Source organism: Diadema antillarum, unplaced genomic scaffold (genome assembly GCF_040938485.1).
Source record: "Diadema antillarum isolate AM-2024a unplaced genomic scaffold, OU_Dant_1.0 seq00000778_RagTag, whole genome shotgun sequence".
Classification (NCBI taxonomy): Eukaryota; Metazoa; Echinodermata; class Echinoidea; order Diadematoida; family Diadematidae; genus Diadema; species Diadema antillarum.
Window position 1 is genome coordinate 1,815,170 of NW_027271666.1, and position 12,181 is coordinate 1,827,350.

General features: G+C 42.6%; 1 protein-coding gene across 1 annotated transcript; it reads left to right on the plus strand.

The window, feature by feature from the left end:
- Positions 1 to 1,886: 1,886 nt before the first annotated feature.
- Positions 1,887 to 11,870, plus strand: LOC139738994 (uncharacterized). Its single transcript, XM_071649610.1, has 4 exons — positions 1,887 to 3,935; positions 4,948 to 5,094; positions 7,904 to 8,411; positions 10,909 to 11,870. The coding sequence occupies exons 1-4, from the start codon at positions 1,947 to 1,949 to the stop codon at positions 10,992 to 10,994; spliced, it is 2,730 nt and encodes a 909-aa protein (XP_071505711.1). The 5' UTR covers positions 1,887 to 1,946; the 3' UTR covers positions 10,995 to 11,870.
- The last annotated feature ends 311 nt before the right edge of the window (positions 11,871 to 12,181 follow it).

The window sequence follows — 12,181 nt, forward strand, 5'->3', positions numbered from 1 at the left end:
AATTCTCTGTGCCTGTGCATGTTTTTGTCATGTCATTCTATTGTGGACTATAATGTATATTTTTGATAAACACAGATGTTTGCATTGGTCATCATGTTGTTTTTGCAGAGCTGCACAATAGAGTACGAGAAATGGAAGGGGCGGGGTACACTGTACATGTCATGTACGATGATCAATGTGATAATGGTGTATGGCTTTTCCTTTACTGGTACTACAAACTGTACTTTATTGTTTACTAACAGTACATCTGAAAGTGGCTGTACATTAATGTAGGCCTACATTAAAACTGTACAGGGTTTTACTGTATTTGGTCAATTTTGTGACTATTCTGAATCTTCAAAATCTCTCTGCAAAACTCTGGTTGGATTTTGTGTGACTATCAAAAGTTGCAGTCATGTGATTCACAATCAATGTGTGAAGATTTGGAATGCTGTCAGTGCCTGTTAGTTCGAGTGTTATTGGTACAAATGTCACAAGATTCCTTTTGAATGAGAATTAATGGAGAATGCTTGCCACGTTTCATGATCCCTGTGGCTTTCAAAGCAAGTTTATGAACTTTTTAGAGAACTTTACAAATATTGGTAGACCCACATGAGAATGTGTGTTGCAATGATATTGTGCTCCAAATTGTAAGATGCACTCTCAGAGGTTGGTGTCTAGACGAGACAGTAAGTTGTAAGATTTGTTCCAGACTTCGTTTTGCCCTTAGAGACCTCTGATTGTGTTTTTTAATTTGTGTGTGTGTGTTTGTGAATCCTATAGAATTAAGGTTTCCACACAATTAATTTTGAGGGAGTTATGGACAGTTGATGTGCAAAGCTGTTTTGATTATGGGGTAAGAAACACATGAAATGCAGAAAAAAATGTGATCACAAAAGCATTTGAGCCAGAAATGCATTTCTATGGAGTTGATAACAGAAAGTTGTTTTGGTTTTGATAATATGCGTTAAAATCCAAAATGGCTCGGACCTGCTCACACCAATCACTGCCAACTAAACACGTAGATCTCCGCTCCGATCCTTGGTGGTGCAATGGAGCTGCACAGCGACAAGTTCTCCCAATTGACTTGAAGGACAGAGTTGATAAACGCAGCAACTCAAGAAATGTGAACTGAAAGGCGTTTGCAAATTCAGTATGATAGTGGACATTGAAGCACATTTCAAACATGGGAAAGTTGATTTTGAAATGCAGCCTCGGTCATATTTTAAAAGATTTATGTTGTATTATACTTGATGGTTTGGTTGTGGAAAAAAAGATTTGGATTGAACAGGCTTAAGATTTGGGGGGGGGGTGAGGTTGGAGGGTTTGTAGAGCTTTGAGATATATACGCAGCATCTGCATCAAGCTTATGAAACTTTTATACATGTATGTTCATTGGATGTGAAGATTCAGTAGAATTTAATCAATGTATGCAACAAGTTTCTCCTGTGACCATTTCTATGCATTTGATGATGTTCATCTGAACAGCTTTGTTTGTGTAAATTTATATTTTCCATCTAAGCTTGTCAGATTGTAAGCTTGGTTAATTGAGTCTAAAGTGAGTGTAAAAATTGAAATGCACAGTATTTAGCTTCTTTTGAAACAGATGGTGGTATTCTTTCATGTATGTTATCCTATTCTAATTACCCTTTTTCATGTATGGGTTTCAAAAACATTCATGATAATGATTTCTTTGAATTTCCCTTTTTCAAACAACAAACAGACAGTTCCACAAAATCAGAATATCATGTGTTCATGATTTACTGTACACAAGTATTATACCATGTATTTATTGAAATTATAAACAAGAACATGTAATGTTGTCAAAAGCTGGGTGAGTATTACATCAATTCAAGTTTGTCTTTTTTTTCCCCATCACTGCAGGTGTGTGAGGAATGCCAGTGTAGCCCTGTCCTGGTGCAGTAACCATGGCGAGATGACACCGTAGCTCTCACCGGCTTCCAACCATGATGGAGTTCAAAGTGTGGGTGGACGGGGTCCCTCGTGTGGTTTGCGGGATCACAGAGGGTACCACCTGTCAGGAGGTAGTGGTGGCTCTTGCCCAGTCCACCGGCCAGGTGGGCCGCTTCAACCTGGTGGAGAGGTCCCCCAAGAGCGAGCGGCTCCTGCATCCCCATGAGAGTCCCTACCATGCCCTGGAGAAGTGGGGTCCGCTGGCAGGCAACGTCCGGTTCTTCCTCCGCAAAAAGGGTCTCACCCCTCACAGCAGCCGCCCTTCCTCTGTGAACAGCTACAACCTTTCCAGCCCCGACGAACGTTTCATGACCCTAGCGGACTTTGACCTGGACAATCGGGACGACCCGCACGGAGTCGCTGCCAACCACGCGTTGAGCTTTGACCTCGGGAGGGAAGGTGTCTTCCGGAGTCCGGCTGAGGAGGTGAATAGAGTTGGTGGTGATGCAGATCGGCAGAAGGAGCTGGAAGAGGAAAAGATGAAGGAGGTGGAGCGGGTGAGGTTGATGGAACAAAGAAGAGAAAGTGAAAGACTCCAAGAACTTGAACTGGAGAAGGAACGGCAGAGGAAGAGAGAGAGATGGAAGGAAGAAGCGAAGTCTAGAGAAGTGGGACGCAAGGAAAATTATGGAATGGAGATCAGGAAACAAAGCGTTGAACTTCAGAAGCAGCCGCATTTGCAACAGCACCAGCAGGTACATGAAATACAAAAATGGAAAGAAGACGTTATGAAAGCAGAGAAGGAAAAACAGATGGAAACGGAGAAGAAATTAGAGATTGAGAGACTGCAGAAGAAGCAGGAGGAGGAGCAGGGAAGGAAAGAGGAAGAAATCGCCAGATTAAGAGAGCAGGCAAGGCGGACTGAGCTGGAAAGACAGAGAGAGGAGGACAAGCGAAAAGAAATGGAGAAGAGAAGAGAGATGGAGCGGTTGGCAGCTCAGGAGAGGGAGAAGGCGTGGGAGGAAGAGCGGGAACGGCTGCGCCAGGAAGCCAAAGCAATGGAAGAAGAGAAGAGGAGGGAGGAGGAGCGGAGAAAGGAGCTGGAGAGACAGAGAGAAGAGGAGAAGCAGCGAGAAGTGGAAAAGGAGAAACAGAGACAGATGGAAATCGAGCGGCTCAAGAAAGAGGCGGAGAAACGGGAGCTGGAGCGCCAGTGGGAAATCGAAAGGCAGAGGGAAGAGGAGCGCCTGAAGGAGGCAGAGAGACAGAAGGAGATAGAAAGCGAAAAGGCTAGGATACAAGAAGAACTGAGACTCAAAGAGATGAGTATGCAGAAGGAGATAAAAAAGCAGAAGGAAGAAGAACAGAAGCGAGAGATGGAGAGGCAAGCAGCTCTGGAGAGAGAAAAGGCGAGACTCGCTGCCTTGGAAGTACAGAGGCGGAAAGAGCAGAGGGAAAAAGAGCTTGAAAAGCAAAAGGAGATCGAGAAGGAAAAACGGCGGCTGGAGGAAGAGGCAAAGAGGAAAGAAGAGGAGAGGCAGCAGGAGTTGGAGAAAGAAAAAGTCAGGTTGGAAGAGGAGGCCAGGCAGCGGGAGGCGCAACGAGTGAAGGAGCTGGAGAAGCAGCGACAGATTGAACAGCTGAGGATGGAGGAGTTGGAGAAGAAAGAGAAGGCACGGAAGGAACGGATCGAGATGGAGAAGGCCAAGATCCTAGAGGCGCGACGCCAGCGGGAACTCTCCCGGAAGAAAGAGGAGGAGCAAAGGAGGAAGAAAGAGCAGGAGAAGATCAGTGAGCTCAACCAGATCGTCAACGTCCAGAAGGAACGCATCGAGAAGCAGAAGTCGCAGCTGGGGAGCATTGAGGAGGCCATCCTCTCCCTCCAGGCCTTCGAGAAGGACCCTAAGATAGACCAGATTGAGGACCAGATCATTGAGTTCCAGCAGGCCGTCAAACGGAACAAGGGCACCCTGAAAGAAATGGAATTCTGGGAGAACGAGCTTGACATCGAGCAGCAACTGTGCGACAAACTCAAGAAAGAGGTGAGTGAATTCAGCAAATTTGTATTCCCCATTCATGTTTGATGTATCTGTAGTGTGACCTCTGTATCGCTGAAGCTAAAAACACAGAAGTACTTTAATGTTGCTTGTATGACCCTTAACTTTAGGAGTCATTCATAGTGACTGTACATTGAATAATGATGATCATCTTCCTGGAAATTCAAATTTAGTGTTCAAATAACATAAAAATCCTACCTCTACAAGATGTGCATTGAGATAAAAGATATAAAGTAATATCACATGACAGGGCTTAACGCTAACTTTTTTTCCTCTGTTATCAAGCCACTTGAAAATCTTCAATGATTGGAAATTTGGCTTTCAAGATCAAAATGGAAATTATGTATTGGCTGGAAATAAGGAAACATAACGATCAGTTTTGAATCGTAATAACCTGATCAATAGATATCCTTTTTAAAATTTGGTGGCCCAACCTCATCTGGCTGTGACCTGCCTGGCCCCCTAACCGCAGCTGATGTCAAGCCATGCATGTAGTGTAAAATTTATTTATATTGCCTTTATTGTTGCACTAGTTTTATGTTGTGTAATCCTGCGTTCACATTGTCCCCCCCCCCCCCCCCCCCCCCCCCCGCCGCGGGGAAAGTCCCGAGCTGTGGGACTTTCTCCTCCAAAACCATAATGTGAACGCTCGCTGGGACTTGTCCCCTCGTCCCCGCGAATCAAGTCGGGTACGGGGACAAGATTTGGAGGGGAGAGTGACCTTGGGGCGAAATTGATAGCGTCCAGCTGTGGTCATCAAATGTGCGCATGCGCTGTGCCTGGCAGAGCTCGCCCCAAGCCCCAATTGCCCCCACAGCTCGGGGACAGATGAGATACCAATGTGAACGGTCAGTCGTAAAAAAGGATAAGATCTCTTGAGGCTGTCCCCGCGGCGCGGGGGACAATGTGAACGCGGGGTAAAAAGCACAAAAATTTCCTCTTGTAAGATATCTGGCTCAATGTGGCTTGCATTTGATTCTTGCCTGGTTCTGGGCAGGTGGCTTCGTTGAAGGAGAAAGTGGAGGTGTGTCGGAAACAGACGGAAGAGAAGCAGGGCGAGATCAAGAAGATCCATGACCAGATTCGGGAGGAAGAGGAGCGGATCAGGATAGAGGGCGACAAACAGGCAAAGAAAGATTTGCAGGTATGCAAGCGAAAAAGTTTTTAACTGCTCCCCCACGTTGGGTTTTTGTGGTAAGTTTCCACGTGTCATTGTGATGTACATTGGAGACTTTGATTTTTGTTGTACAGGTTTTTTTCCTATGACCTTAATATAAGAGCCTCATTATCAGATCATTATTGGTGGTCATTCATAAGAAAATTGGCTCATTACACTTCACACTTTGCAGTTTTGTTTGCAGGTTAATCTTCTTGTCCCTTTTTTGGGGGGTGGGGGTGGGGTGGGGGTAGGTCTAATGAAGAAAATGAAATATTGTTCCCAAAAGTATCAACTAATCTTGTGTACATGACACAGTTTACGGCTTCACTGATACATGAACTTGTTGAAAGAGTTATTGTTAACAAGCATCAGTGGAAAAGGGGAAGTCAATATCTATTGCCCTTGCAGGATTCAGTTTGAAAATATAATTCTGCTACTGAATAGTAACGAAACATATTTTTCCAACATGTCCAAATATTTGGGTGAGAGTCTGGTCCAGTTAACCCTTTGTGTGTGCTCTGAGTGAGTATTGGCAAAGGAAAAACTCCATAGCAATGTCCACTCTCTGGCACAGAAAGGGTTAACAAGCTATATAATATATCCAGGCACTTGACCTGACAGGCTTTTCTATCAGTATTCACTTTAAATCCAGTCAATCTTGACCCAGTGGTCAAGTTTCCAAGCTCGCTCAGGTGTAGCAATTTATCCCAGTGGAGCAGAAAGGCCATGGTGGCACGATACAGATTAAAAGGGGATCGGGGATTAGGTAATCTCCATTCATTAGCACTTTGCCAGACAGCGTTGCTTATCGGCTAAGAAAGCACTCCAACATGCCAGGCCATTGAAGAGCAAAGCAGTGTAAGGAGGCTTAAACAGGCACATGTCATTTTGTATTTGGCAGTTTACAAGATCAGGGAATCAAGCTTTCTTTTAACCTGTTCCTTACGGGAACCTGGTATACCAGGTTCCCAAGATATAGACAAGAGTGTCTGCTTTCTTGGCCTAAATTCATGCTTTTTTGTGCTATAAAGTCCCCCAAAATGGGTTTGATCAAAAGGTTAGAGTTTATTCTATCAGCACTTGTTCTCTTTCTGTTAGAAGAATTCGTAAATCACAGTATTTTTTACCTTTATTCCGATTTAGTTTGCCCTTGCTCTGCTACAAAACTCGTATGAACATGTACATTAGCGAAGAAAGCTGATCACAGTAGATATCTGCGTTCACTGACCCCAGTCATCGCATTCTGGTGCCTGATTTGTGTAGAACAAAAGAGTCTGTGAGCCCATTAGCGCACGCTCTATTCATACATCGATCCATCGATACATCATACACCCAATCGATACTTCTATTGTTCAAGGGCACATGTAGTTGACCATGGGGAGGGGATGCATGTACCGCTTGACTGCTTTCGCACAGGTGGATTACCAACCTGTCCATTTTCTGTCAACGGGCAAAAAGAATCTCATTTGGGGACACTGAAGGTAATTAGAGAATAGCGGAAGGAACGGGTTAATAGCTTTCTGCCCACTGGCATGGTAGCGCTGCTTGCAAGTTGAAAGCAAACTTAAGAAAAGAGAAATTTATGATGTGTATCCAGTACCCCTTGCACTTTGTTGTGGCATTCTGTGAACCACAGTTGAGTGTTAAGATTTGGTCAGTTGTAAAGAGAGTTTAAAGTCCCCCTAAGGGGAAAGTTGTGGTAATCACTCCCAGCGGTGCAGTAGAGAATACCGCAAGAAATGGTGAACTTTGCCTCAAAGAGTGCAGCTATCCCTTCTTGGAGCAGGAGGATGCACTGACCAAGAGTGAATGGGGAGGAGGTGCGCATATGTACCCATGAACTTTTCTAACAAAATATGGCATTATATCTTGGATGTTATCGATGAGGCATGATTGAGACTTAAAAGTGCAGCTCCAAACTGTGACCAACGTGACATTTGGGTCTAAATTCAGATGGACAAAGTTGAAGAAAGGTCAGTGAAATTTGATCACCGAAAATGATGCAGAATTTTACAGTTTCACATGCTTTTCACTAAATGTTGATACTACTGGTAGCAACCACACATGCATACATATTGGAAGATATGATGGCATTATCCCATCCCAACTCTCCCATTGTATTGAATAATATCATGTGAAAATCATGTTTCAGTCAATTATTTGGCAGTTTCAGCTCCCCCAAATGTCCTTTTTTTCTATGTCCTAATGAGACTATTTTTTTTTTGGTCACATATTAAATCACTGTTATATTGTGAAAGTTTGTGATGATTTGAAATCCCAAAATTTCCAAAGTTAGATAAGGTCTGATCTTGATGAACCTGGTATTTTTTTGTTGTTGTCTGATTTCACTTCATTTTAATATCAAAGCCAACTTAAACCTGGTGTGGATTGTAAACCCTTTGCTCCTCAGACTGAGATGTGCCAGTCATTTAACCCTTGGGGATTCCCCTTACTTGGAAGGCAACAGGTCAGATGGTTAAACTTTGCTCTCTTTTCATAGTTCAGTTCATCCCTAAGAGAGATCGGGAAAGAGGTGCAAAGGTAGTTTGGTTTGATTGACGAGGAGCAAGAGACCTTTTTCTCTGTTTTTTAAATGATCCTCAGATATCGTGCCTTTCGCTGGGCGGAGTCACTCTCCACCATAAAATGACTAACTTTGACCAGCTTGTCCATTTAGTGTCAGGACTGGCATTAGTTAATCCAAGACTCTGGAAGGGTCTGAAGCTGGACACATCCGATCCCTCTTTCTCCTTTGCTGATACAAACCTTAATCCTTCCAACTCTTTGCATGCAGGCAGTGCAGGTGGAGCTGACTGTCTTCCAGAAGGAACTGGAAGGATACACCGAGAGTCTGGAGGAAGTGAGCAGGAACATCCTGGAGGTGGAGCGGCTGCTGGAGGAGAAAGAGGCCCAAACCACGTCGCTAGAGGCAGACATCCAGAAGGTTGACGAGGAGATGGAGCAGGAGCAGGAGGAAGCCATGAAGAGGGCGGAGGCGGAGGAACAGAGAAGGGAGGCAGAGGAGGAGGAGGCGGAACGGAAGAGGAAGTTGCGGGAGGAGGAGGAGCGGAAGAAGAGAGAGGCCACCGAGAAGTGCCTTGCAGAAGAGAAGCGTAGAAAGTCTGAGGCGGAGCGCAAGGAGAAAGAAGCCGAGGAGAGGCGACTCAAAGAGGAGAGAAGGAAGGAGGAAGAGAAGAAGAAGAAGAAACAGGTGGAGGAGAAGAAAGAGGAGGGAAAGGAGGGAGGTAGAGGAGGGGAGAAGAAGGTGCCATCTGTGATACCAAAGAGTGGAGGCCCCCTTAGTCCAGGTGAGACCTTTTGAAAGACATCTTGTAAAAGTGGAAATTTTTGTGCCTTTTGGACGAAATGAAACTAGCATGATATCAAAATTAAGCAAACTGTTTGCCCTTTATATGCAGTATTATTTTGTATCTTTTCCACGAAATGACATTTGCATGATATTAAAAGCAAGCAAATCGTTTGAACTGTTTGACAAATTCCCCTACTTTGACGTAAATCAGTCAATCAGTTGCAATAAAAACAACTCAACGGTAGAATGTCAGCAACTTTAATGAGCAAATTGTTTGTCTGTAGTATGTAATATAATGTATCATCTTTTATCTCAAGGTTGGTATTATATTGTGAGGATGTGATTGTTAACTTATTTGGCTTGTCCTGTAGCATGAGTGAATTTGCTGTCTTATTGTGGACTAGTTACCTTTTACCGGAGCATGTTCTGCCAGAACCTTAAGCTACCATGTTAGCATTGAGCTTAAATTGACCATTCACAAAATTTGTTCTGCAGTGTGCTCAACCGTATGTGGAAAAACTTTCACAAACAAATTTTCACTTATAAAGTGAGAGCCGTGTTTGGGTTATTTAGTCATACTGCCAAAATATGGATCTATAGCTGATACTTCTGACAGCTACAAGGAAAACCTCCACAGTTTAGACTTTAATCTTTCCTGCAAGATATCTAATGGGGGATACGGCATCCCCCCCCCCCCCCCCCCCCCCCCCCCCCATGATGGGTAACTGACTAAAACCAAAATTATCTTCAGCTGAAAATTTTGACGCCTGTGCTTTATAGCTCGTCTGTAACTTTTATAGGGGTCAGGGTGGAGACAAAATTTACCACTTTGACAATTTTTACGACATTTTCGCATACGTGCAGAGTCCCATGAATTCTGATCATGACTATCTTCCCTTGAGTATTGCTGGTGTGCTGGTGCTGACATTTTCCAGGTCAACCCTGCTGTTTGGTGTCAGATTACAAACAGTGATAAGAATGTCAAAATAGAGGCATTTTTTTTTTAATTAAAACATGTTGTAATCAATGGGTAAGAAGGTGAAGGAAAATTCTATACACAAGTACTCTATATCAATCAAGGCTCATAAGTCAGAATATAATTACTTTTTAACTATTTTTTGTGTAGCTTATCTTCTCAATGGCAAAAAAGAAGAAGAAAGAAACACTTCATCTATTGATTTCAACTTTGAATTCAGATCCTGGCAGTATCAAAGTTCAGTACCTATCATGTAAAAAAGAGCCTGGAATTATATTATATGCATTAGCATTGCATGATGTTTTTCTTACATTGCATGAATTTTTAATGTACAATTTCCTGCCAGTGAGATCACAATTTTAGTGTTATTCGAACACTGATGACCAATCTAGAATTTAAAGGACAAGTTCACCTTCATAAACATAAGGATTGAGAGAATGTAGCAGTATTAGAAGGACACATCATTGAAAGTTTGAGGAAAATCGGACAATCCGTTCTAAAGTTATGAATTTTTGAAGTTTTTGTGCAGTAACCGCTGGATGAGAAGACTACTGCAGTGTATGAATAACTTAGATGTCACATGCGTACAACAATATAAGGAAAATATAAAGAGAATTTCACAAAATTTCATCTTTTGAAAAAAGTACACATTCCCCTGACTCGTTACCGACGTATGTTATGGGTAATATTATTCCCCGTGCCTTTAGAAAGAAGCAAATCAAGTGCTCTTTTATTATGCGAAAAAAGTGAAAATATGTTGAATTTTCTTTACATTTTCTTTATACTGTTGTACGCATATGACTCACAAGCTGTAGTAGTCTCCTCATCCAGCGGTTCAAACACAAAAATTTTAAAAATTCATAACTTTTGCATCGATTGTCCAATTTTCCTCAAACTTTCACTGATGTGTTCTACTAATATTGTTGCATTCTCTCAATCCTTATGTTTATGAAGGTGAACTTGTCCTTTAATTGGGATGCATGTTAAACCCTTTTGAGTGCCAGGGACTTTGGACAGTGTGTACAATGCTATGATGTTTTCTTTGCCAATCAGCACTCACAGCATACAAAGAGTGAACGAGAGCCTTCCATATAGAATAGCTTTGCTACATTGTAGCGCTGTTGTGATTGTTGTGATTACCCTCTCTAGTACTATACCACCGCCAGTGATATAGTTCTTTTCATTTAGATCCTATTTTGTTGTTGTGAGCAGTCTACTGTCTTTGATAAGCTGTTATTTTCATGTAAAGATATTTTCACGAATGAGGAGCTCACAGACACTTTTGCAAAATGTTGTTTTCGTGAATTGACACCGATGCTACAGTAAATGCTATTTTACCCTAGCACATTGGCAATCGCAATACTTTCGCATGTTGTTAAGTTCGGGATCCAACTGTGATTTGCAAAATTCTCGAAAATCAAACCCTTGTGAAAATAACAGCGCATACACGTGTACGGCATGTAAGTAACAATGCTAATGCAGAACCGCAATTTCTACCTCTCCCTGTGTGTAGGTGTGACTGCCAGAAAGCTGCGTAGTCCACGGGATCTCTTCAGCGAAGCGCCGAGTTCTGAGAACCCGGACGGGATCTATGTCTAAACGTTCCCCCATACTACGCCAAGACTTTTATTAAACTCGATGGAAGAATGGATTCTCTGTACTCGACGCACCATTCGTAGCCCCAAAGCGACAGCCTGGAGTTTCCTTGGGTCGCTGTGGAAAGAAACTCACAAGCACAAGATCTCTTCAGCCAAGCACCGAGTTCTGAGAACCCGGACGGGATCTACGTCTAAACGTACCCCCATACTACGCCAAGATTTTTATTAAACTCGATGGAGGAATGGATTCTCTGTACTCGACACGCCATTCGTAGCCCCAGAGCGACAGCCTGGAGTTTTCATGGGTCGCTGTGGAAAGAAACTCACAAGCAGCTAAGAAAGAGGCACAGTATTGTATTCCAATTGATGCCTTATGATTCCCTTTATATCACTTTGTATTCAAGTGTCAATCAGTAATGGCCAAAGATTTTTCTTCTGTATTCCAAGTCTCATTTTCATGCTCATGTGTGGCCAAAGCTTTGTTTTCAATTTACATGATACAGAACCATCAACTGTTCAGAGAGACTTTAAATTATTTTAATGCTAATATGATTTACTGTATACATGCAATTGGCCGTTTAGTCGATTCAGAACCAAGTTTTGTGCATGCCTGATTTCAGTGGTGGTCAACCTGAACGAGTGCCTTGACAAAATGACCTCTGGTTTGACATGCATATTAAAAGCGGTCAGAACATTTATCAAGTCAGCGAGCGTGGTACATTCCCGGGCAAAATGCCGAAAAATGTGTAACCACAAAGATTACGTTGGCAACAACCAAATTTGTGACCAAGTAAAAGTGCAAGTGATCTAGCTCTCTGATTTCCAATTTGAGCAGAAGAGTGTGTCTGTCACTGAACCAAATGGAGTATGCATGAGTAGATAGAGAAGCTATGCATTGTTTGCTTGTTCAACATCTGTATCATTATGTTGTTCCATGTCTCACATTGTTTCTACATAAGATATAAAGTTGCAGGGATGACAAGACCTTGTATCTCAAATTTTAGTGAAAATTATTTTGGGGGGTTTGATTATCAAATAATTCGTCGAGTGAGATTTTGTCCAAATCCTAGCTGTCTTATCCCAAAAATGAAGCCACCATGGCATGTCAAAGGAAAGGCCATCCCATTTGTTATAGTGCTTTGGATGCCACATGTGTTTTTTCACTCCCCTGAGTATTTGACAATTTTG